A 24,741-nucleotide genomic window follows, 5' to 3' on the forward strand; every position below is an offset into this window, starting at 1 on the left:
AACAGGTAATGTATTGAAACTCACTAATTGTGCACATTTCCAGTGGGTGCGTTCTCCACTAATCTCCACCAATATCATCAAAACAGACATATACAATCAAAACTGTAAGTGACATTAGTGTGTATGTGTGAAGTATTGTCGTCTCTATATTATGAGAAGGAAAGGTGCTACTCACCATTAGCGGAGGAGACGCTGAGTCACGTTTGTGTGTGTGTGTGTGTGTGTGTGTGTGTGTGTGTGTGTGTAGAGAGAGAACAGAAAAACTTTAAAATTGGAGCTCTATCCATTTATTTACTGAAATATTAAGAAAATGTAAAAATCACAATACATCTGATAATACTGTTAATGTCTAAGTAATTCAACAAAATAATTTCCTAAACATAAACCAAAAATGTTTTTTGCCTCATAACACCACAGTGAGTAACACGAAAGTCTTCAAGTCTGCTATTTTCTTGCATATATAGTTAAAAAAAACACTAAAAATGAAGCAATAAGCACACATTTATTCACCTCTTTTCAATAGTAAAGTGTACCTGGATACCCCAATGATCACTTGGATACGACTGAGTTCTAGTTACTTTTTCGATACCAACAAGGCCAAAAAACTGTGGCACAACAGATTTTTTATGAGAATTGCGTAAGTACAATCTATCAAAACGGAAACGAGGTTTATATTTCCCAGGAAACTCAACATTTGTATTACGCAACATGTCCCAGGTATACTGGCAAGTCTTCCGTGATCCACAAGAAATCCAAAGATCATCGACACCAGGAGGCAGACCTCCAGCTGCTGTAAGCTGAAACAAAAGAAAAATATATGAAAACTGTGTTTAAACAACTGAGTGAGTGGTTTTTTTTTTTTTTTTTTTTTTTTTGGGGGGTGGGGGGGGGGGTGGGGGGAGATTGATGGAGTTCAAGTGAACATGTTACATATGCAGTGCCTTACAAGCCAACGGAAATTTACTGTAAGTAGTTTATATTTGTCATGGCCCATCTCATCGACAGACTGCAATACAGTTTAGCATGCAACAATGTAACAACTCTTTCGTATCAATTATGAGATATTACAGGTTCCCCTCCTTTGCTTCATATTTATCCAGTCTATTATAAGTTTTAGTGTTACACACAGAACTGTGGTTTATGAGAAAATTTTGTTTACCTGTTTTCTTGAAGCAAAACTGAAATTGTGTAATTATGAAAAAGGTTAGATTGCTACTCACCATACAGCAGAGATGTTGAGTCACAGAGAGGCAGAGCAAAAAGACTGTCAAACAAGTAAGCTTTTGGCCAAAAATTAGATCTCTCTCTCACACTCACTCACACACACACACACACACACACACACACACACACACACACACACACACACACACGACCCCCATTTCTGGTTGCCAATGGTGGTGGTTGTTGTTTTTTTAACTGTCAGTTGTTCAATTTGTTTAACTCAGAAGTCTTCTAACACAGCAGTTTGAGAGTGCACTAAATGTAAAGCACTAGACTGAAACCTCCTTAAGCATGGTTCTATAAAGGAACACTATGGCGAAGGGAGAACATTTTTGGTTTGATTTCTCTGCTCATAATGACTGAAAAATATAGTTTAAAACTATCTCGTTCAACTTACATGTTACCTTTTGACTACTTATTCCTGAAAGTATAACAACGTATGAGAGCTGTTTATGTGCAAATGATAGACATACAACACAAGATTGGTACTGTCTTCTCAAATAAAGCAGACATTCTGCTTACAGAAACAGTTAAAATAATGTATACTGGACACAAAAATCTTCATGGCGGAATCAACTCATTTTTGGTTCTACCTGTATTTTACAAAGAAATGCTCAATGAAATCACAGTTGTCAGACTGTAGTTTCTGAAATAGTGTGGTCATTATGCTAACAGGTAATTTAACACTAGAGTACTCTCTGCACAGCATTTCTTGACATTGTATGAATACAAAGGTGTATCGATCTTTATGATCAATTAGGACAAATCATGACACTGAAGAGCCAAAGACAATGGCCCACAGAAATGCAATACGAGAGATCAAATGAATATAGGTTTCGGAACAGTCAATAAGTGTTGCTAGTTTGTCCCTCAACAGACCATGAGAAATGTAAAGGTGTTTCGTGATATTCTGCATGATTCGCATGAATTAACCCCCAATAAACAACGCGGTATATTTGTGTGTGTCTTGGAGCTTATGGGCGCTCAACAGAGACGTTATCAGTTCCCCATAAAAACAAGAGAATGTGGATAAGTCTCCAAGTTGTTGCACACAGTGAGAAGAAAATCTATAAAATGACACTCATTTGCACTTCACTCGTGTTGAGCTACACAAGGTGCTACACCTATGATTAAAACAGAAGTTAACACCATAGAAGCACTAAAAGAAAGGTACAGGGAAATGCGAATGGTGACCACTTACAAAAAACATGGGTGAACCTATCACCCTGTTAACACATTAAGAACATATACCTTAAATTTTAGAAAATGAGTTGGACATATGACAAAACCTTACAACTCTTACCACATTCGTGTGAATGTTACCCAAAATAGAAGGCTGATCTGTCAGCAAATCTGTAGCTGTTCTCTGGTCAGAGCAAGAAGCCCCATGCCATATGGCTATGGCCTATACAAGGATAAGTAAGGAGAACCTCATCCTGTCTCAGTGGCTGGAAGGAGGTACTCCACTGCTGCGCTGTAGGATTTTTACTACAGGGAGTTCTTTGGCTGTCACTTGCAGCCACTCATCTTCCCATTGATGACATGAGACGAGAGCATGCAGGGGGATGGTACACTGAACTAAGGGTCAAGAGGTGCCTCCTTGGCCACTACATCTGCCCTTCCATTCCCTGAAAGACTCGTGCCCTGGTACCCAGAAAAATGACACCTCTTTCCCAGCTGTTGTAGCCTGAGGGCATCCTGGATATCTTGAGTGACTTTATAAGCTGGATACAAGCACTGCAGAGACTGAATGGCACTTAGGGAGTCAGAACAGATGAGGAATTTAGCAGGCATGGCACATCTCATCTGCTCCAACACTATTGATTGCTGATAGTTCGGCATCAAATACAGTGAACTCTGGAGGCAACAGAATCTTGAGGACATAATCTTGGAAAACAACAGAGCAAATAACAGAGTCTGCTGTGTTGCTCATTTAAAAAGTCAGAAAATATTGCATTAAAAACTGAAGCAGGAGTGCAATTTCTCCTGTACTGCACTAAATCTATAACTACTCGAGGCTTCTGCAGTGATCAGCATGGCAGTCATTTAAACGGTCTGTCTGTCAAGCACAATTTACCACTTTATAATAATTTTCTGTGCCTTATTGCTGCTGCTGCAACAATTCATTTTGAGTTTAGAACAAATACAAGAGCAATTGCCTCATCCTTCCAACATCATTTTCTGGCTTCCATACATCTTAAAGACACTTGCTGCTGTGGAGTACTACCAAGGTGATGGGAAAATGAAAATAGTCACCAGCTTGTTACCATGACAAGCTGCAGATCTGTATACTGAGTGAGGTGGCACAGTGGTTCATACACTGGACTCACATTCAGGAGGACAACGGTTCAAACCTGCGTCCTGCTTCTGGGAAAGGCCGGGATGGTTCCTTTGAAATGGCACGGCCAACTTCCTTCCCCATCCTTCCCTAATCTGATTATCTATTTCAGTAAAAAATTACATATTTTACAAAGAGATCTAAGAATAAAATTTAAATACACTCCTGGAAATTGAAATAAGAACACCGTGAATTCATTGTCCCAGGAAGGGGAAACTTTATTGACACATTCCTGGGGTCAGATACATCACATGATCACACTGACAGAACCACAGGCACATAGACACAGGCAACAGAGCATGCACAATGTCGGCACTAGTACAGTGTATATCCACCTTTCGCAGCAATGCAGGCTGCTATTCTCCCATGGAGACGATCGTAGAGATGCTGGATGTAGTCCTGTGGAACGGCTTGCCATGCCATTTCCACCTGGCGCCTCAGTTGGACCAGCGTTCGTGCTGGACGTGCAGACCGCGTGAGACGACGCTTCATCCAGTCCCAAACATGCCCAATGGGGGACAGATCCGGAGATCTTGCTGGCCAGGGTAGTTGACTTACACCTTCTAGAGCACGTTGGGTGGCACGGGATACATGCGGACGTGCATTGTCCTGTTGGAACAGCAAGTTCCCTTGCCGGTCTAGGAATGGTAGAACGATGGGTTCGATGACGGTTTGGATGTACCGTGCACTATTCAGTGTCCCCTCGACGATCACCAGTGGTGTACGGCCAGTGTAGGAGATCGCTCCCCACACCATGATGCTGGGTGTTGGCCCTGTGTGCCTCGGTCGTATGCAGTCCTGATTGTGGCGCTCACCTGCACGGCGCCAAACACGCATACGATCATCATTGGCACCAAGGCAGAAGCGACTCTCATCGCTGAAGACGACACGTCTCCATTCGTCCCTCCATTCACGCCTGTCGCGACACCACTGGAGGCGGGCTGCACGATGTTGGGGCGTGAGCGGAAGACGGCCTAACGGTGTGCGGGACCGTAGCCCAGCTTCATGGAGACGGTTGCGAATGGTCCTCGCCGATACCCCAGGAGCAACAGAGTCCCTAATTTGCTGGGAAGTGGCGGTGCGGTCCCCTATGGCACTGCGTAGGATCCTACGGTCTCGGCGTGCATCCGTGCGTCGCTGCGGTCCGGTCCCAGGTCGACGGGCACGTGCACCTTCCGCCGACCACTGGCGACAACATCGATGTACTGTGGAGACCTCACGCCCCACGTGTTGAGCAATTCGGCGGTACGTCCACCCGGCCTCCCGCATGCCCACTATACGCCCTCGCTCAAAGTCCGTCAACTGCACATACGGTTCACGTCCACGCTGTCGCGGCATACTACCAGTGTTAAAGACTGCGATGGAGCTCCGTATGCCACGGCAAAGTGGCTGACACTGACGGCGGCGGTGCACAAATACTGCGCAGCTAGCGCCATTCGACGGCCAACACCGCGGTTCCTGGTGTGTCCACTGTGCCGTGCGTGTGATCATTGCTTGTACAGTCCTCTCGCAGTGTCCGGAGCAAGTATGGTGGGTCTGACACACCGGTGTCAATGTGTTCTTTTTTCCATTTCCAGGAGTGTACTATTTGAATGAAGCAACTCAAAGGCACAATAACAGAGCAGTACATGTACATTAAGTGAAGTCACTCAACTGCCCTTTCTTACCTATGGTACTTACCATGTGCATTTCACATGCAATGTATTAACTACTTTGTGAAGGGTACAGATATAACAATCCCAGCGACACTGGCCACATGGTGAATGGTATGAAGTACTATGGATAGGTTTTTGTTAAATTCCTGATCAGAAAGGAGTTATCAAATGTTTCAAATGGTTCTGAGCACTATGGGACTTAACATCTGTGGTTATCAGTCCCCTAGAACTTAGAACTACTTAAACCTAACTAACCTAAGGACATCACACACATCCATGCCCGAGGCAGGATTCGAACCTGCGACCGTTGCAGTCGCGCGGTTCCGGACTGCGCGCCTAGAACCGCTAGACCACCGCGGCCAGCAAGGAGTTATCGGACAAATCTCTTTCAACAATGGCATTTCCATGGACGAGAATGCGTGCAACCTTGACACGTCTTCAAATGTTCATGTCCACTCTTACCCCCAAATACCACTATCCAGAATTGATTGGGGGCAAATGCAATACCCATCAAACTCTGATTTCCTTTACTAGCATGACCACTAATAGATTTTGGAACTCACAGGCAATGGCATCAGCCTCATGACCTCCAGTATTATTTAAGGTAGTGAGATACGTCAATGATATGCCTAACCATCTCTTCTCAACATTGGTGTTAATTGTCACTTCTGTGTCTAAACATACAATGCCCTATGCAAAAGAATTCACCAGGGGTGATTTATCCAAAATTTTGGATAACATACTCTTCATAAATTTAAAATACCCATTCAAGCTATCTTTTTCTGTTAAGTCACATTGACCCAGAGCTTTTTCTGATTCTGCCCAAACATACAGAGGCAGGGAGCTAAGGGGGCATCTGCCATATTAGTTGGAAATGGCTCAACCTGAGCAGTCAGTCTCAAAATCAAAGAGGGAGATAGACTTAACATCTTGTTCTTCAAAGATACGCACAAACATTACTAGCTATGACTCTTAGGAATTCAGTAGCAACTTTAGATTTTGGTTTTACTTAGTTCTATTCCTTCTTTATCCTTTATCACATATTTTTCAACAGCCATTAATATCGGAACCCAGACTGCCACCATTTTATTTTCCACTCATCAAACAGCGCAAAACTTATGTGAGAAAACCAATGTGACTAACATTATTGAAATTAGCTTGGCGGGAAGGGATGCTTTTAAATGATTATATAAAGGTCGCAGAAAAGGTACACGGTTTCAGCCAACACTAGTACAACCTGCCTTGTAGGTAACATGTGATGTATGTATGTCATATGTATGAAAGTTCAAAAGCACGGGATATGGATACCCTAGACTTTAAGCTCGCTTTTCAGTTCTCTTAGGAATGCTTTTTAACATTAGGGACTCCATGGACACCTGAACAACTTGCCTTTTCAGGTTTATCTTAGATTGGGATGCACCTGCCTCAAATCTTCCAACTAAATCTTTTGCAGTACTTTTTTCCAAAGAAAAGAAGTGAGGTGCCTGCTTGAAACCTGGCACAATGCTCTATTCCAGAAATGGACAAACACATCAATCTGCTGGTTTTGGCTAACCTTACTTAAACTACCATCAAAACAATCACAACCAGGTCACAGGCAGCAACAGTATGCTATAACTATTGAGTGAAAAATGCACTAGTCCAGACAACGCTATAATTTACTTTTGACATTTGAAGCTGCACTTTGTAGGCAATGTTATTGTCTGGGAACACATTTGGTGGTTAGGCGGCCAGTGTCTCACAGCAGCGAATAGACAGAAATGGGCCTGTGTCTTCATTGCTTCATCACTGCATCCCTCTCCATATAATCTAGCATCATTGGTGGTGGTGGTTATTAGTGTTTAACGTCCCGTCGACAACGAGGTCATTAGAGACGAAGCGCAAGCTCGGGTTAGGGAAGGATTGGGAAGGAAATCGGCCGTGCCCTTTCAAAGGAACCATCCCGGCATTTGCCTGAAACGATTTAGGGAAATCACGGAAAACCTAAATCAGGATGGCTGGAGACGGGATTGAACCGTCGTCCTCCCGAATGCGAGTCCAGTGTGCTAACCACTGCGCCACCTCGCTCGGTTAGCATCATTGGCCTTCGTCCAGATGTTACTGTAGTAGATGCTTCATGTGATTGTTTTGACGTAGTACCTGAATGTTGAGACACATCACAATTGCATGACGCTCTCCCTGCCTGTGCCACACCACACTAACAATATGATTAATTAAAGTACTACTTTTCTTTATTGAAATCGATAATTTTATTTTCCAGTGCATTTACCAAATCTACAGCACTGTCAGGATTGTCCTTTCCATTGCCAGAGTTTATTATCAGCTGTGTACATCCTGCCGTTACAGGCAACACCGTAGGAGCTACATTTGATATAGTAGCATTGGAGCCACAGCTGTTTGCAGTGATTAGCATGGGTTTTGGGGCTGTCATCTCTCTAGCAGCCTCCAACCCAGCACACTAGTTTTCCCTGCATGGCTGGACGAGGTCTGCTTGCCTATATAGCTGAGGGAGCAGCTCATTTTACGGAGCATGAATAGAACACTGAATTTATCAAAAGAATTTCTAAAAAGCTAAAGTATGTGGCAAAGATTACCATGATTGGCAGCATGATTAAATTTGCTGCCTGCTCACCACTACCCTCTGCGCACTCATCACACAGTTCTCATACCGCGGCCAACGAGAAATACAGGCCACGGCGCGTGAACGTGACGTCACACTCAGCGTCTCGTTTTGCTAGTGGAAGCAACGTGTGTATTGCATTGCTATTTGGTGTGTGTGTTTTTGGTACTACAAAAGTGAATTCTAACTAAGTGCATCAACAGAATACGTGTGTATATGTGTATGTGTAGTAGTGATACATCAACAATTTGTTATATTTACGGTGGTGTGTGCGAAACATTGATAATTGTACGCAAGATATGTTAACCTCAAATGCATCTTCGTTTACTACTTTAGAAGATTCTAACTGTCTGTGTGTGTTTAACCTGACATGATTTAGAGATCTTAAACTTCACTGTAACTTCGACGTAATGCACTGAAATACTGTTTCATTTTATTTCTAGATCTGGAACTCTTGAAATGCCACATTGATGTAGTGTGTTCGGCTGTTGGTTGAATTATGATTCCGAAACTGAGAGAACGACTATATTTTCTTTGCCATCTGAGAAGAGTCAATGTGCACTGTGGCTTCGAAATATCCCAACAGACTTAACCAAACTAACATGGCCAAATATTTGTGTAAAACACTTCGATGAATCATATGTAATTCGATGGGACATAATTATGGACAGAGGACAACTGAAAGAATTTCCCAGAATAATCCCAAAACTCACCGAAAATGCTGTGCCAACTATTTTTCCCAACACTCCCTCATACTGTTCTAAATCAATTACAAAAATGAGGCGTCTTGATGATGCGGAAGACGATAATCTTCAAAAAGCTATTTAGGACAGTATTGATTCAAACAACTTACACCTCCAACAAAATTCACTTTGATGTCTCAATGACGTTTCTGTGTGGTAGGAGGACAGAAAATTTGAAGCAAAAAATGGTCTGTGATTAGAGGTGATGGAAAATTGCATACCTGTCTTTTGGGATTAGACAGGAGAATGCCTTGTGTTACTGCATTCATCACTTTTAACAGTGATTTGAGCTTTAGGGTAAATGTTAGTGAAGGAATTCATTTTGCAATTAAGGCATCCATCAATGATGTGAAGAAAATAACTTCCATTAACATTTTAGAAAATGTAATGTCAATGGTTGAGCAAGGAGAAATTTTGTCTACTGTTACAAATAAATTAAACTGTGCTGTCAATTGCCTGCAGACTATCCCAAATTATGATGAAAATGCGCAGCTGAAATTTACTGTAGAACAAATTCATGTATCACAAATCTCCAAAACAACAGACACTATGGCAACGAGACCATTACAGAATGTACATACAAGCAATGTGCCACTGACAGTGCATACAACGCCTTGAGGAAATGTGATTTAATGTTTTTACCCCACCCACAAACCCCGCAGAAACTAATTTGTAATTACCAGTTAGTCACTTCATCAGTTCAAACGAGTCCTTATTTAAAAAAGAGGGTAAAATATTTTTTAAAAAACATGAGTTGTTAGTGTCTCTTGTTAGATGAGATTTATGTGCAACCACAGCTTTCATTTAAATCTGGCTCAATACATGGGAGTAGGTTTTTCATCCTGAGATGTGTGCCAAAGCAGCACAGGTTTTTACGGTTTCCTCTCTTGTCTAAATATGTTGATGTTGTAGCAATTATACCAGTAGCTAAAATGAAAAGTGAAGAGCTGAAATCTTTGATCAGTAATGTCCCGTGCTTGGTGGAAAGAGTGGGCTTCAAAGTTGTTAGTCTGATAACAGATAACAATGGTGTAAACAGGAAGGCATATGAACTGTTCACCCCCAGTAGAATTCTCCAACCCAGTATTGAACACCCTCTAGATTCTTCCAAGAAACTTTTTTTTTTATGTTTGATACTGTACATATCCTGAAATGTGTCAGGAACAATTGGCAGACAAAAAGAAGTGTTAATAAAGTGTTACTGTTTCCTGACATGACTGATCATTCAGTAATATTGACAGCACAGTATAAGCATTTGGAGTTGGTATATGAGAAAGAAAGAAACTCTTTAGTCAAATATGGCCACACACTATCAGCTAGAGTGCTGTATCCATCGTCTATTCAGAAACAAAATGTGAAATTAGCTTTGAAAATTTTCAATGATAATGATTTAGTAGCTTTGAAATATGCAACAAAGAACTTGCCTAATGTTACTGAGGAGATAAATCAGACAGTGACTTTCCTTCAGTCGATTGTGAACTGGTGGAAGACTGTGAATGTTAGAAGTGTATTTGAAGGCCAGGGATTCAATGATCCTTACAGAGAAGCCAGCAGGAAGACAACAGACAATCAGGTGACATTTCTAAATAATCTGTGCCATTTGCTAAAAGTTTGGAGAGTATCTGTTCCAATAACTGATGCTTTAACATCACAGACATTCCAGTCTTTAATATTAACAACTGAATCTTTTCTGCAGATAATTCCATACTTATTTGAGAAATATGACATTGAACACATATTGCTAGGAAAATGATGATTTAGAGGGCCACTTTGGGTGCTACCGACAGCTGAGTGGGGCAAATTACTACATTAGCTACATCCAAGTTTTAGAAAATGAAAGAAAATTAAGATTCAAAAATGATGTACTGTTTGCAGCTCAAAATGATAATGGACACTTGAAACACACGATTCCTGCCCAACAGCAGCTAGATTGTGATATTGACATTTGCATTTTTTTCTGATATTATGGACATCACCTTCGGTATGGTTGATATTCCACTTACCATGTTACCTATTTTGACATACATAGGAGGTTCTGCAGCTAGGAAAGCCCTTCAGAAATCTAAGTGTGACAAATGTACTGAATGGTTGCAACTGCACAAAGAAGTTGAGGTAGATTCTTCTTACAACTTTGTGAAGGAACAGGACAGGGGTAAACTGACTTTGCCTACAGAGACAGTAGTGTTCACAGTTGGGATAGTGTGATATACACTCTCTCTGCTTGTGAATGACTTTATTCAGCAATTTGTTATGTGGCAAACAGCTTTCCATTTCTCAGAAGATATGCATGTCAAAAGTTGTGAAAGCAGTGGATAATGCTGAATGTATATGTTTGCTTCACAACACATTGTTAAGCAAACTAGAATATGTATCTCTCTGTGCCAACAGAATACTTATTAACAATTTTGAGAAAATGCATAATGATAAGGCAAGTAAGTCCAAATTAGATTCAAGGAAAGTGAAGAAGCTTAGGACTGACATGCAAGTTTGAAGCCCTCTACAAAGATACTATTTCTTTTTATGTACTTTCTCATGTTATCAAGTTTTGCAGATATCTCACTGTTCTTATTGTGCAATTTTATTTCATTATGTAGCACACTATTTTTGATTTTTACTTTGTTTTTCCTGTGGAGGTGTAAGTAGTGGCTAGATGTGGTTCCATGTTCATGAAAGCAACTATTGGTTGGGTACTGGTCAATATTTTTCTTTATGTATCTCACTGTTTGAAAATTGTATTCACATGGAACTGTCAGGATACCCAATTTTTTAAACAGCACTCTGCAGTGAGCTCTCTTGCTTCTGGTTAATATAGTATGTATAGCACTCTGTTATTTTAATTGTTTATATATTCTGCCTATTTACCTCCCAGAAGGTTATACCATAACCGATTATAGAAAGTACATGTGCAAATTGTTCAGTTTTTATGGATGAGCTGCTACACACTGCTGCTTTTAATCAGGATGTGTAACATGATGTTGCAATTTATTTTGCTTGGGTGACAATTTATGTTTAAGACCTGGATCAATTTTGCGATGAAAATTTCCATATCAATGCTAGTTGAATGGTGTATACATAATATGGTTAGGCTTTGGAACATGTTTGTGTCCCATATTTTTATGGTTGATATTTCTAGATGTTTTTCTTCACTTTATGAAATAATGTCATTTCTGACTTCATACATAATCCCTTGCTTAACATACATGCATGACCCACCATCCCACATAAAGGTTCTGCTATACTGACATGCTAAATCATAAGAGTTTAAACCATTACGACTTATTTAAGGTGCTCTACACCAATGTTTTGTGATGCAGACGAGTGAGGTGTCTATAGTTCCACTTGTAGTTGCTGGACTTTATTTCTAATGGACTGAATATTTTGGTGGTGGATTACGAAACCGTACCTTGAAGGTTTCTATCTTATTTTGTCGGAGACTAAAAAATCCTTTGGATGAAGAGCAGGCATAATTTTCCATTTGCTCACAGTACTACACAATGTTGCTTTTATTGACTCCTCATCCTTCAAAAGTGATGTTGATGTTATTACTGCTGCCGATGGTGATGCTGCAGCTTCTGATGTTGTTGAGGATGATGTTTTCAGTAACTTACAGACAATGCCATGGCAACACCATGAATTGTCAGGAATTTGTTTATTTCCTCTGTGAAGTATGTTTATTTTGTCATACTTGCATCCCCACCCTCCCATTCAGTGCATTTCACATAGTAGGAAATAGAATGTAACAGGTTCAATTCCTGCTGTTAGATTTCGTGTCTGTTCATGTTTTACTAATAATGAAAAGTGCAACAGGACACACTTGTACCCAACTTGATTGCTTGAGTTTTCATTTCTTTATTTTTGTTCAGACTGCATACATTTCACAGATAATCTACAAATACATAATGCATTAATGCTTATACGTACGTTGTTTCTCTGACTGGTTTGTTTACATTAAAATTACATTGAGCACAGAGGTGTCATGATGATGTAGCATACATAGATAAACAGAGTGGAGCAGAAAATAAATCTTGGTACAAGCGTTCCCGTGTCACCACACTTGGCACCTACACCTCAGATTGCATGTCCATACACACAGCTCGATAAAGCAAATTCTACTGCAAATATTGCAGTGGTACTGCAAATAGGAAGCATTTTCAGAGAACTGTGTGTCTAATTTCTTTTATATAGTCAAGCATTTGGTCTGATTTAAGCATATATTTTTTTCTTGGTGTCACATCCATGGCAGCAACAGATTTTGTGATCATTTGGCTAATTCTGTCATATTTTCTACAATGCCTGTAAAGAACTTATTAGAAGTGTTTTAAACTGCCTCTAAATTTTTGAGAATGGTATCATTAAATGAATAATAAATTGACCTAAGGCAGTATCATATTGCCATGAAATGTATAGCACCAATATGTAGAAACATCTTGTTTCATTAAAACCTTCAAAGGGGCAAATAGGGTCACTTTTACTGGAAACTTGAAAGCTCACAGTAAGATGCAAAATTATGTTTACAAATTTATCACACTACTGTAGTGAGTTTAAAACATACCACAAATTTACCTGCCTAATGTTTATGAACTAGCCTTACATCCTATTATCTTACCTCAATTAATATCAACTGTTAGGAGTAACGAAAATGTCTGTTTTTGAAAGAATTACAAATTTGTTAAAATAAATTATGTATATTAAATGTTTGTTCTTGTTCATTATTGTCTTCATAACTGGTTCTTGCTATACTACACTTCAGTTAGTAATGAAGTGAAAAGTGAAAAACATCTACTGATGTTTATTCTTGGTATATTCATATCTCTCTCTCTCTCTCTCTCTCTCTCTCTCTCTCTCTCTCTCTCTGTGTGTGTGTGTGTGTGTGTGTGTGTGTGTGTTTATTAGGATAGAGAGACTGTTGTATAAATTCATGTTGTACAGAAAGCATAAAGCTAAAGAAATTTTAATGTTTATCAAATAGTGCTTGTTGCTGATTTTTGGAAACTACATGTAGTAAACTGTTTGATGATAGTTTATCTCAGGTGTTGCAGATGTAAGCCAACAAACACATGTGGGTACATTCAAAAAGGTTTTAAATACTACTGTCCCGGACACAGGGCCCCTTATAAACTGAAAATGTCCTTTCAATTAGAAAATTCATTTCCTTTTATTCAGTCTCTTCTCCATCACTTCCTTCTATTTGTAAATGTAGGTGCTGCTTTGACAGTTAGGGGGCCAGAAGAGAAGTAAACTGGTAATCCAAGATGGTAAATGTTCACTTTTATATTGGAGCTATTTAGGATACACAGTTAGCATAAAATGGGAAAAAATACAGAACTTATATTATGCATTTTGTAGTGCCTTCTTCAGACACAAAGCAATATATATATTGACAAAGTGCACTTTTTTGTCTTCCTACCCTTGTGAATGTCTATTAAAAATTACTACACAGTCAGTACTCCAAATAGAAATTTTTCCATTGCGGAAAACACTGAAATGATGTAGCAGTTCTTCCAAAAAAACTAATAACCCTTATTCCATAAACATAATACAGGTAAGTGACAAGTTCTTGTCAAACTACAAGTGAGATTTTAGTTTTTGGTAGAACTGACCGCCAAACAACTGCATAAATATGTTAAAATTTACTTTATTTTTCACAACCTGTTCCGAGAAAACCTCTTCCTCATTATCATGCACCTTTTTCTAATTGCAATGAATAAAATATGCCAAAAAAATACAGGTGAGAATTCGCTTCTGACAATTTGATACATCGGGTTTGTTAAAATCCAAGAACATAATAATTCCTGTCTTATAGTATTTAATAGAAGCAATGTGGCATTTGTGCAAAACAGGAAATAATGTACGTCTATTACATTCAGGTGATCGTCCTACAAGTCTTGTCAAAACTATGGCATAATGCACAACTTCGTCAAAATCATTCTGTAGAGATGAGCATCTTCTGTAATTAAATTTTCACTCATTAAAAATGAAACACCTTAGACAAAAATCGGCAAAATATATCAGGAAAAATATCGGTTGCTGACGTTTTCTTTCGTGTAAGGAAAACACACCTACTGAAGGCAAAGGTGGTCTACATATATTTCTCTGCACCTTGCATGAATGTAATCTAGTATGGAAATGCCTACGACAAGTATCTTTTAATTTGTTTCGATCACAGTGGTTTGAATATTTCGCTGTCTGGTAGAAATGTTCATATACTTACAAATAATGCTATGAATGGAATTCTATGTGGAAGCCTGTCGAAAATTAGTTATTTGTAACTGCATTTTAGAAAAAATTCTGATCACATTCTTTCCTTTCGTTCATGCAATTATTGTGTGGTGTAATTACTTTAACGGTAACTGGGAGACAAAAATGAACCACAAACAAAAAATGTCTAAAACCATAAACATCTAGATGTAAACTGGGCTCGGTTAGTAAGCTAAAAAATTGAATAAACTCTTAACTGGGGTACATATGTTTTATTTGTCATTCCAGACCTGCTGTTTTTCAGCTGTTAAATACGTATGCCTACAACTGTGTTCTTGATTGCTATGTTTCTAAGTATATTTTGCATCGAAGTTTACCAGTATTCAGAAATGCAGTATGTGTGTATCCTGCACGACTTTAATTCATATAAAACTTTCATGGACGCATTTTAGACAGAGGCGCTATCTGTTCTGAAGTGAGAAGATGCGAGGACGCTACCAGTCACGTGACATCCTCCGTGTGACGTACGCGGCGCGACCTGTCTTTTTCGTTGGCCTCGTTCTCATCCAACTGATGTCACTGTTTCCCCTTCAACTTCTCTGTACTGCTGTGCTTCAGCAAATGTGAAAGACGGATTGCAATACCTTCTAGGGTGAAGGTCATACATAACAACAAATACATATATGTAATATCACAATCACGATTAAGTCCAATTCTTGAACTTTTGCTTTTTCCACAATCTAATGACCTCTGATGGTGCTATGTCCATAATGGTCTTGCCACTATGATTTATTCTCACAACAACAATTACAGTAAGTTAAATACCATTATATTTCATTGGTTAGACATTCAAGTCTGGATTAATTTTCTTTCTTGTTTCATGTGCATGCTACCATCTAGTTCTAAAGCTTATTGAAAGTTGGTAACATTTTTACCCTTATCTTAATATGTGAACAGCAATTTAATTTCTCATTTGCAATCCATTTTTGTACATCGTTATGACCTCTCGTAACCAAATAAAATATTGATTTTGGTTTGGAACCAAGTAATATTTGTTGAACAACATTTTCGTCTCTGAATGTTACCTTTACTTGGAAATTAGCAGAAATGTTTGTGTACAATGTTGCAAATTTATTAAAATACAGGGAGAGTTTGCAATAAGACAGAATTTAATGTTACGTCCTCCCGAATTCCACGAACAACAAAAATTTTAAGCAGAGAAATAGACTGTTACAATGCCTACTTTATAGTTTCTCGCATTTCCCTTGCACCAGAGCCACATAATTCATATATCATGTGATTGTGAAAAGGTGGTCAATACTTTATTGAACACTTTGCTGTATCAGGAAAGCTCCAGCCTGTTCAAATGTATGCTCAGCCATAATCCTCCGAATTCTTCAAAATAAATTTGCATGTGACCACAATAGCCAAAGATTGTTCTGTAAATGTAAGACGAGCCCTAGAGTAATTTATCAAAAAACATAAAAAGGTTAACTTCAGAAGCAATAGTTTAATTTGTGAATATAAGATGACACTATTTTTTTGAATGATGAATTTGGGGGAGAAAACTGCACCTCATAATTGGGTAAATATGGTAATTCTTGTGAGCCTATTCCTTCAGACTGCTCACTTTCCATTAGCTTAGCTTAACCTAACCTAACCTACCCAAGTTGGCATGAAGCCACCAAAATGATAGCTTTTGCAAACAGCAGAAATAACGGAGTAACAATTATTATACATACATAAAATGTTATATACTGCAGTTGCTGGATCTAATATCTGTTAGGTGTTTGTGCTGCACGAACCTTTCATGACATGAATCTTCAAGGCCTACCTCGTGTATAAGTCTTATTGCTCTTTACAGTAATAGTGGATTTTTTTTTTTTTTAAGTGGATGTCAGTTGCACAACCACAGAGTTCAACCCCAAAATTAAGAAAGGGTTAAATCATTTCATAATATACTATTTCCAGTGTTTGGCTATGAATTACCTTTGCAAGCTGGCTAAAGAGATTATGATATTACTGACTTTTCCACACAAAAAAGGAATGAGGTTTGTTCATTGTACATTTTAATCAAAACACCCCCCCCCCCCCTCCCCACACACACACACACACACACACACACACACACACACACACACACACACACACAGAGAGAGAGAGAGAGAGAGAAATTTAACAGCTCTCAATTTCTGTTGCCGAGATGTATGTAACACCAACAACTACATTCACATCTATATTCTGTGAATCACCGTAAGGTGCTTGGGAGAGGGTACATCTCATTGTACCAGTTACTAGGGTTTCTTCCCGTTCCATTTACTTATGGAGCCCAGGAAGAATGATTGATTGAACACTTCTGTGCATGTAGTAATTATTCTAAACTTATCCTCACAATTCCTATGTGAGTGATACTTGGAGAAGGGGGGGGGGGTGTAATTATTACTAGAGTCATCACTTCAAGCCGGTTCTTGAAACTTTGTTAATAGACTTTCTCGGGACAGTTTACGTGTATCATCAAGAGTCTCCCAGTTCAGTTCCTTCAGTATCTCTGTGGCACTCTCTCACGGATTAAAGAAACTTTTGAGCACTGTGGCCATTCATGCTGCCCTTCACAGTATATCGTCAATATTCCCTGTTAGTCCTATCTGGTTCACATCCCTTTGAGCAATATTCTAGAACTGGTCGCACGAGTGATTTGTAAGTAATCTCCTTTGTAGACTGATTTCACTTTCCCAGTATTCTGCCGATAAACCGATGTCTACACCTGCTTTACCCACAAATGAACCTATGTGATCATTCCCTACAAAGTGTTACATCCAGGTATTTGTACGAGTTGGCCATTCGAACAGTGACTCATTGATATTATAGTCACAGGGCTGTACATTTTTTCGTTTTGTGAAGTGCAAAAATTTCATTTTCGAACATTTAAAGCTAGTTGCCAATCTCTGCACCATGTCGAAATCTTACCAACATCTGACTGAATGCTTATGAAGCTTCTTCCAGACAGCACATCATTGACGACTGCATCATCTTCAAAAAGTCTGAGGTTACTATTAATATTGTGTGCAAGGTCATTGATGTAGAACACCAACAGCAAGGGTCCCAACACACCTGAACTTATTTCTGCATCTGACCATGACTCTCCATTTAGGATAACATGCTGTGTCCTCCCTACCAAGAACCCCTCATCCTATCACCAATTTCACTTGATACCCCATATGATCGTACTTTTGCCAATAAGCACGGGTGTGTACTGAGTCATAGGCTTTTCGGAAATTGAGAAATACTGCATCTACTTGACTGCCTTGATCCTAAGCTTCCATTATGTCATGTGAGAAAAGTTCAAGTTGGGTTGCACATGATCAATGTTTTCGGAATTCATGCTGGTTAGCACTGAGGAGGTCATTCTGTTCAAAATACCTCAGTATGTTTGAGCTCAGAATATGTTCTAAGATTCTGTAACAAACTGGCATCAACCACACTGGATGGTAATTTCGTGGATCACTTCTACTATCCTTCTTGTAGACATGTGTGACCTACACTTTTTTCAGACTTCCAGATGTGGTGTTTGTTCGAGAGATCTATGATACATTACAGTTAGAAGAGGGGCTAACTCTGACGGAAATTCAGTATAGAATTCCATCAGGCCCTGAAGCTTTGTTCAATTTCAATGATTCCAGCTGCTTGTCAACAACTGACACTAATACTAATTTCATTCATCTTTTAGAGGCACGAGGGTTAAATTGGGGCAATTCTCCTGGGTTTTCCTTCCTAAAGGAACATTTGAAAACAGAATTAAGCATTTCAGCTTTTGCTACTCTAAATTTCAGTTCCTTTATTGTTTGCTAGGAACTGGACACTAACTATGATGCCACTAACAGCCTTTACATATGATCAGAATTTCTTTGGGTCTTGTGAAATACCATTTGACAATATTTTGCTATGGTAGGCATGATGCATTGCTCTCTTGACAGCCAAAGGAATTTCATTAGCATCTCTCTTATCTGTAGTCCTATACTTCGTTTTACACCTATTATCCAGTAGCCTCCCTTTCTTTAAAAGTGACCTTACAGTGACTGCATCCCTTGGAGGTTCCCTCCCATAATGAACCGTTCTACTGGTAACATATTTATCCAGTGAATGGTCAACTATTCCTTTAAACGTGAGAAGTACAAAGGGTGGTTATGCTTATCATTTGGAGCTCCAATGCTAGCAGGTGATTGAGCCCCTCAGGGAGATAGCAGGCAAGGCGGGAAAGAGTTCCAGTGTGCATTCGGTATGTTTGCTGGGAGGTCTCATCCGTGATATGGAGGAGGCCCTGCCAGCGGCTATCTAGCACACTGGGTGCAACCGGCTGCATGTAGTGGCATGTCTCTGCACGAATGACGCCTGCCGATTGGGTTCTGAGGCCATCTTCAGCTCTTTTCGGTAGCTGGCTGATTTGGTGAAGACAACTAGCAACGCACGCAGGGTGCAAGCTAAGCTATCGATTTGTAGCATAGTACCCAGGGTTGATCGCAGCCATCTGGTTTGGAGCAGAGTATAAGGTCTAAAGCAGAGGCTCAGACAACTCTGCGATAGTATCGTATGCGGATTTCTCGACATCCACTATTGACTGCAGAATTGTAGGGTTCCCCTTAATAGGTCAGGCATGCACTACATGCAGGAAGCAGCTGCTAGTGTAGTGGAGTACGTGTGGCGGCACAAGTGGATTTTTTTTAGGTTAGAGAACCCCTCCCTTGGGATCAAAGATGATCTGCCTGCTAAATCAGCCACAGCAACCTCTGAGAATCTTGGTCCTCACAGATCAGAGATAGAAAAGATTAACAAGATTTTAGTAAACTGCAGGAGCATCCAAGGAAAGGTCCCAGAAGTAGTATCACTTACTGAAGGTTATAATGTACAAATAGTATTTGGAACAGAAAGCTGTTTGAAACCAGACATCAATGACAACGAAATCCTAAGTTCAGATTGGAATTTTTATCGTAAGGATAGGTTAGTCGCCAATGGTGGTGGCGTATTTATTGCAGTAAAAAATTCGATAAAATCTACGCGAGGTTATCACGGATTCCAAATGTGAATTAATCTGGGTGAAACTGAGTATCAAAGAACGATCAAAAATGGTGATTGGATGCTTCTATAGACAAACTGCATCAGGATCTGTAGTTTTAGTGCTTCGGAGAGAATTTGCAGAATATCATTAGTAATTTTCCTCATCATAGTGTTGTAATAGGGGTGACTTCAACCTGACAGGTATAGATTGGGAGTGTTATGCCATCAAAACTGCTGCCAGACACAGGGAATCATGTGGCATTGTTCTGGATGTCTTGTCGGAAAATTACCTTGAGCGGATAGAGAACCAGCTCATGAGGGTAACGTCCTAAGACCTTCTGGCAACAAACAGAACAGAACTTATCAAATCAGTTAACATAGAGGAAAGTATCAGTGATCATAAGGCTGTGACAGCGTCTATGATGACTGGTCCTACAAGGAATGTTAAGAAAGGTAGGAAGATATATTTGCTCAGCAGAGGTGACAGGATAGAAATTTCAGAATATCTCAGCAGTCAGCATCAAATTTTTGGTGATGAGGACAAACATGTGTAGAACAAATGGAAAAAATCCAAAGGCATTATTCAGTATGCCCTAGACAAGTACACTATGTGAACAAAAGTATCCAGACATCTGGCTGAAAATGACTTATAAGTTTGTGGTGCCCTCCATCGGTAATGCTGGAATTCAATATGGTGTTGGCCTACCCTTAGTCTTGATGACAGCTTCCACTCTTGCAGGCATACGTTCAATCAGGTGCTGGAAGGTTTCTTGGAGAATGGCAGCCCATTCTTCATGGAGTGCTGCACTGAGGAGAGGTTGGTGAGGCCTGGCACAAAGTCGGTGTTCCAAAATATCCCTAAAGTGTCTGATAGGATTCAGGTCAGGACTCTATACTTGCCAGTCCATTACAGGGATGTAATTGTCATGTAACCACTCAGCCAAAGGCCGTGCGTTATGAACAGGTGCTCGATTGTGTTGAAAGATGCAATCGCATCCCCAAATTGCTCTTCAACAGTGGGAAGCAAGAAGGAGCTTAAAACATCAATGTAGGTCTGTGCTGTGATAGTGCCACACGAAACAAGGTGTGCAAGCCCCTTCCATGAAAAACACGACCACTCCATAACACTAACGCCTCCGAATTTTACTGTTGGCACTACACACACTGGCAGATGATGTTCACCAGGTATTCGCCATACTCACACCCTGCCATCGGAATGCCACATGGTGTACCTTGATTCGTCACTCCACACAACGTTTTTCCACTGTTCAATTGTCCAAAGTTTACACTCATTACACCAAGCAAAGTATCGTTTGGTATTTACTGGAATGATGTGTGGCTTATGAGCAGCTGCTCAATCATGAAATCCAAGTTTTCTCACCTCCCACCTAACTGTCATAGTACTTGCACTGGATTCTGATGCAGTTTGGATTTCCTGTGTGATGGTATGGCTAGATGTCTGCCTATTACACATTACGACCCTCTTCAACTGTCGGCGGACTGTCTACATCTACAGTTATACTCCGCAAGCCACACAACGGTGTGTGGCGGAGGGCACTTTATGTGCCACTGTCATTACCTCCCTATCCTGTTCCAGTCGCATATGGTTCGCGGGAAGAACGACTGCCGGAAAGCCTCTGTGCGTGCACTAATCTCTCTAATTTTACATTCGTGATCTCCTCGGGAGGTATAAATAGGGGGAAGCAATATATTCGATACCTCATCCAGAAACGCACCCTCTCGAAACCTGGACAGCAAGCTACACAGCGATGCAGAGTGCCTCTCTTGCAGAGTCTGTCACTTGAGTTTGCTAAACATCTCCGTAACACTATCACGCTTACCAAATAACCCTGTGACGAAACACGACGCTCTTCTTTGGATCTTCTCTATCTCCTCTGCCAACGCGACCTGGTACGGATCCCACACTGATGAGCAATACTCAAGTATAGGTCAAACGAGTGTTTTGTAAGCCACCTCCTTTGTTGATGAACTACATTTTCTAAGGACTCTAGCAATGAATCTCAACCTGGCACCCGCCTTACCAGCAATTAATTTTATATAATCATTCCACTTCAAATCGTTCCGCATGCATACTCCCAGATATTTTACAGAAGTAACTGCTACCAGTGTTTGTTCCGCTATCATATAATCATACAATAAAGGATCCTTCTTTCTATGTATTCGCAATACATTACATTTGTCTATGTTAAGGGTCAGTTGCCTCTCCCTGCACCAAGTGCCTATCCGCTGCAGATCTTCCTGCATTTTGCTGCAATTTTCTAATGCAACTTCTCTGTATACTAAAGCATCATCCGCGAAAAGCCGCATGGAATTTCAGACACTATATACTAGGTCATTTATATATATTGTGAAAAGCAATGGTCCCATAACACTCCCCTATGGCACGCCAGAGGTTACTTTAACGTCTGTAGACATCTCTCCATTGAGAACAACATGCTGTGTTCTGTTTGCTAAAAACTCTTCAATCCAGCCACACAGCTGGTCTGATATTCCGTAGGTTTCTACTTTGAACGCCTTCCGGAAGTCAAGGAAAATAGCATCTACCTGGGAGCCTGTATCTAATATTTTCTGGGTCTCATGAACAAATAAAGCGAGTTGGGTCTCACACGATCGCTGTTTCCAGAATCTATGTTGATTCCTACAGAGTAGATTCTGGGTTTCCAGAAATGACATGATACGTGAGCAAAAAATATGTTCTAAAATTCTACAACAGATCGATGTCAGAGATATAGGCCTATAGTTTTGCGCATCTGCTTGACAACCCTTCTTGAAGACTGGGACTACCTGTGCTATTTTCCAATCACTTGGAACCTTCCATTCCTCTAGAGACTTGCGATACACGGCTGTTAGAAGGGGGGCAAGTTCTTTCGCATACTCTGTGTAGAATCGAATTGGTATCCTGTCAGGTCCAGCGGACTTTTCTTTGTTGAGTGATCTCAGCTGCTTTTCTATTCCTTGGACACTTATTTCGATGTCAGCCATTTTTTCATTTGTGCAAGGATTTAGAGAAGGGACTGCAGTGCGGTCTTCCTCTGTGACATAGCTTTGGAAAAAGGTGTTTAGTATTTCAGCTTTACGCGTGTCTTCCTCTGTTTCAATGCCATCATCATCCCAGAGTGTCTGGATATGCTGTTTCAATCCACTTACTGATTTAACGTAAGACCAGAACTTCCTAGGATTTTCTGTCAAGTAGAATTTTACTTTCGAATTCACTGAACGCTTCACGCATAGCCCTCCTTACGCTAACTATGACATTGTTTAGCTTCTGTTTGTCTGAGAGGTTTTGGCCGCGTTTAAACTTGCAGTGAAGCTCTCTTTGCTTTCGCAGTAGTTTCCTAACTTTGTTGTTGAACCACGGTGGGTTTTTCCCATCCCTCGCAGTTTTACTCAGCACATGCCTGTCTTAAACGCATTTTACGATTGCCTTGAACTTTTTCCATAAACATTCAACATTGTCAGTGTCTGAAATCTGCCTTCTATTACTCTTGCTAAACAGATAAACCTTCCTCCCTTTTTTTATATTCCTATTTACTTCCATATTCAGGGATGCTGCAACGGCCTTATGATCATCGATTCCCTGTTCTGCGCTTACAGTCAAAAAGTTCAGGTCTGTTTGTTATCAGTAGGTCCAAGATGTTATCTCCATGAGTCAGTCAACAGACGAGGTCTGCCTGTATGCTTTTGTGCTGTACATGCCTCTTCATGTTACCACTTCACTATCACATCGGAAACAGTGGACCTAGGGATGTTTAGGAGTCTGGAAATCTCGCGTACAGATGTACGACACAAGTGACACCCAATCACCAGACGACGTTCGAAGTCCTTGAGTTCCGCGGAGTGCCCCATTCTGCTCTCTCATGATGTCTAAGGACTACTGAGGTTGCTGACGTGGAGTACCTGGCAGCACAATGACCTCATACAAAAAACATATGTTTCTGGGGATGTCCGAATGCTTTTGATCGCCTAGTGTATGTTCCAAGTAAGGTTTTAAGGGACGGGAAACATCCAGCATCGTTTAATAGCCGTGTTAGGAAAGTGCTACGTAAACAAAGAGCACTGCATCTCAGATTCAAGAGAAGTACAAACCTAGCTGAACGAAGCAAAAATGAGCATAAGGAGAGCAATGAGAGGAGTGTTCAAAGATTTTGAAAGTAAGATGTTGTCAAGTGACCTGAGTAAAAAGTCTAATAGATTTTTGTCATGTGTAAAGTCAGTAAGTGGGTCAAAATCATCTATTCATTCTCTCGGTGACCACACCAACACCAAAATGAAAGATAACAAAGAGAAGGCCAAAATACTGAATTCGGTCTTCTGAAGCTGTTTCATCAAGGAAGATCGTAACACTGTCACTCCTTTCAATCTTCGTACGAACATCAAAATGCAGAAATTGATATAACCGATCGGGGAATTGAAATGCAGCTACAATTGCTTAGCAGTAGAAAGGCTTCAGGACCAGATGAGATACCTATAAGATTAAATAAATATTACGTGAAAGGACCTGCTCCCCTTCTAGCAGTCATTCCCATTTTTAAGATCCACACAATTTTAGACCTATATCATTGACGTCAATCTGTTGTAGGATTATTGAACATTTTTATGCTCAAGAATTATGACGTTTTTGGTAAATGAACATCTCCATAAAAATCAACATGGATTCCGCAAACAGAGATACTGTGAAACTCAGCACGCTCTGTTCCTCCACAAGATCCACAGCACAGTGAACAACGGCACATAGGGTTGATGCCATGTTCCTTGATTTCAGTAAGGCATTTGACACCATCCCGCACTGCTGTTTGATGAAAAAAATACGAGCGTACGGTGTATTGGACCAGACCTGCAGTTGGATTCAAGACTTTCTTACAGCTAGAACTCAACACATCACTCTTAACG

The 24,741-nt window shown here is 40.2% G+C and overlaps 1 protein-coding gene across 8 annotated transcripts in view; it reads right to left on the bottom strand.

Annotated features, from left to right (window-relative positions):
* Nucleotides 1–271: 271 nt before the first annotated feature.
* The window catches only part of LOC126199060 (tyrosyl-DNA phosphodiesterase 2-like), a 174,825-nt gene continuing 150,355 nt past the window's right edge, over nucleotides 272–24,741 (bottom strand). For all 8 annotated transcript variants that reach the window (XM_049935838.1, XM_049935783.1, XM_049935820.1 and 5 more), the window contains one exon: nucleotides 272–797. In XM_049935838.1, the coding sequence (XP_049791795.1) occupies nucleotides 507–797 (291 nt within the window). In that variant the 3' untranslated portion in view covers nucleotides 272–506. The remainder of the gene's footprint in view (nucleotides 798–24,741) is intronic.

The sequence above is a fragment of the Schistocerca nitens genome, chromosome 1, assembly GCF_023898315.1.
Source record: "Schistocerca nitens isolate TAMUIC-IGC-003100 chromosome 1, iqSchNite1.1, whole genome shotgun sequence".
NCBI classification, from domain to species: Eukaryota; Metazoa; Arthropoda; class Insecta; order Orthoptera; family Acrididae; genus Schistocerca; species Schistocerca nitens.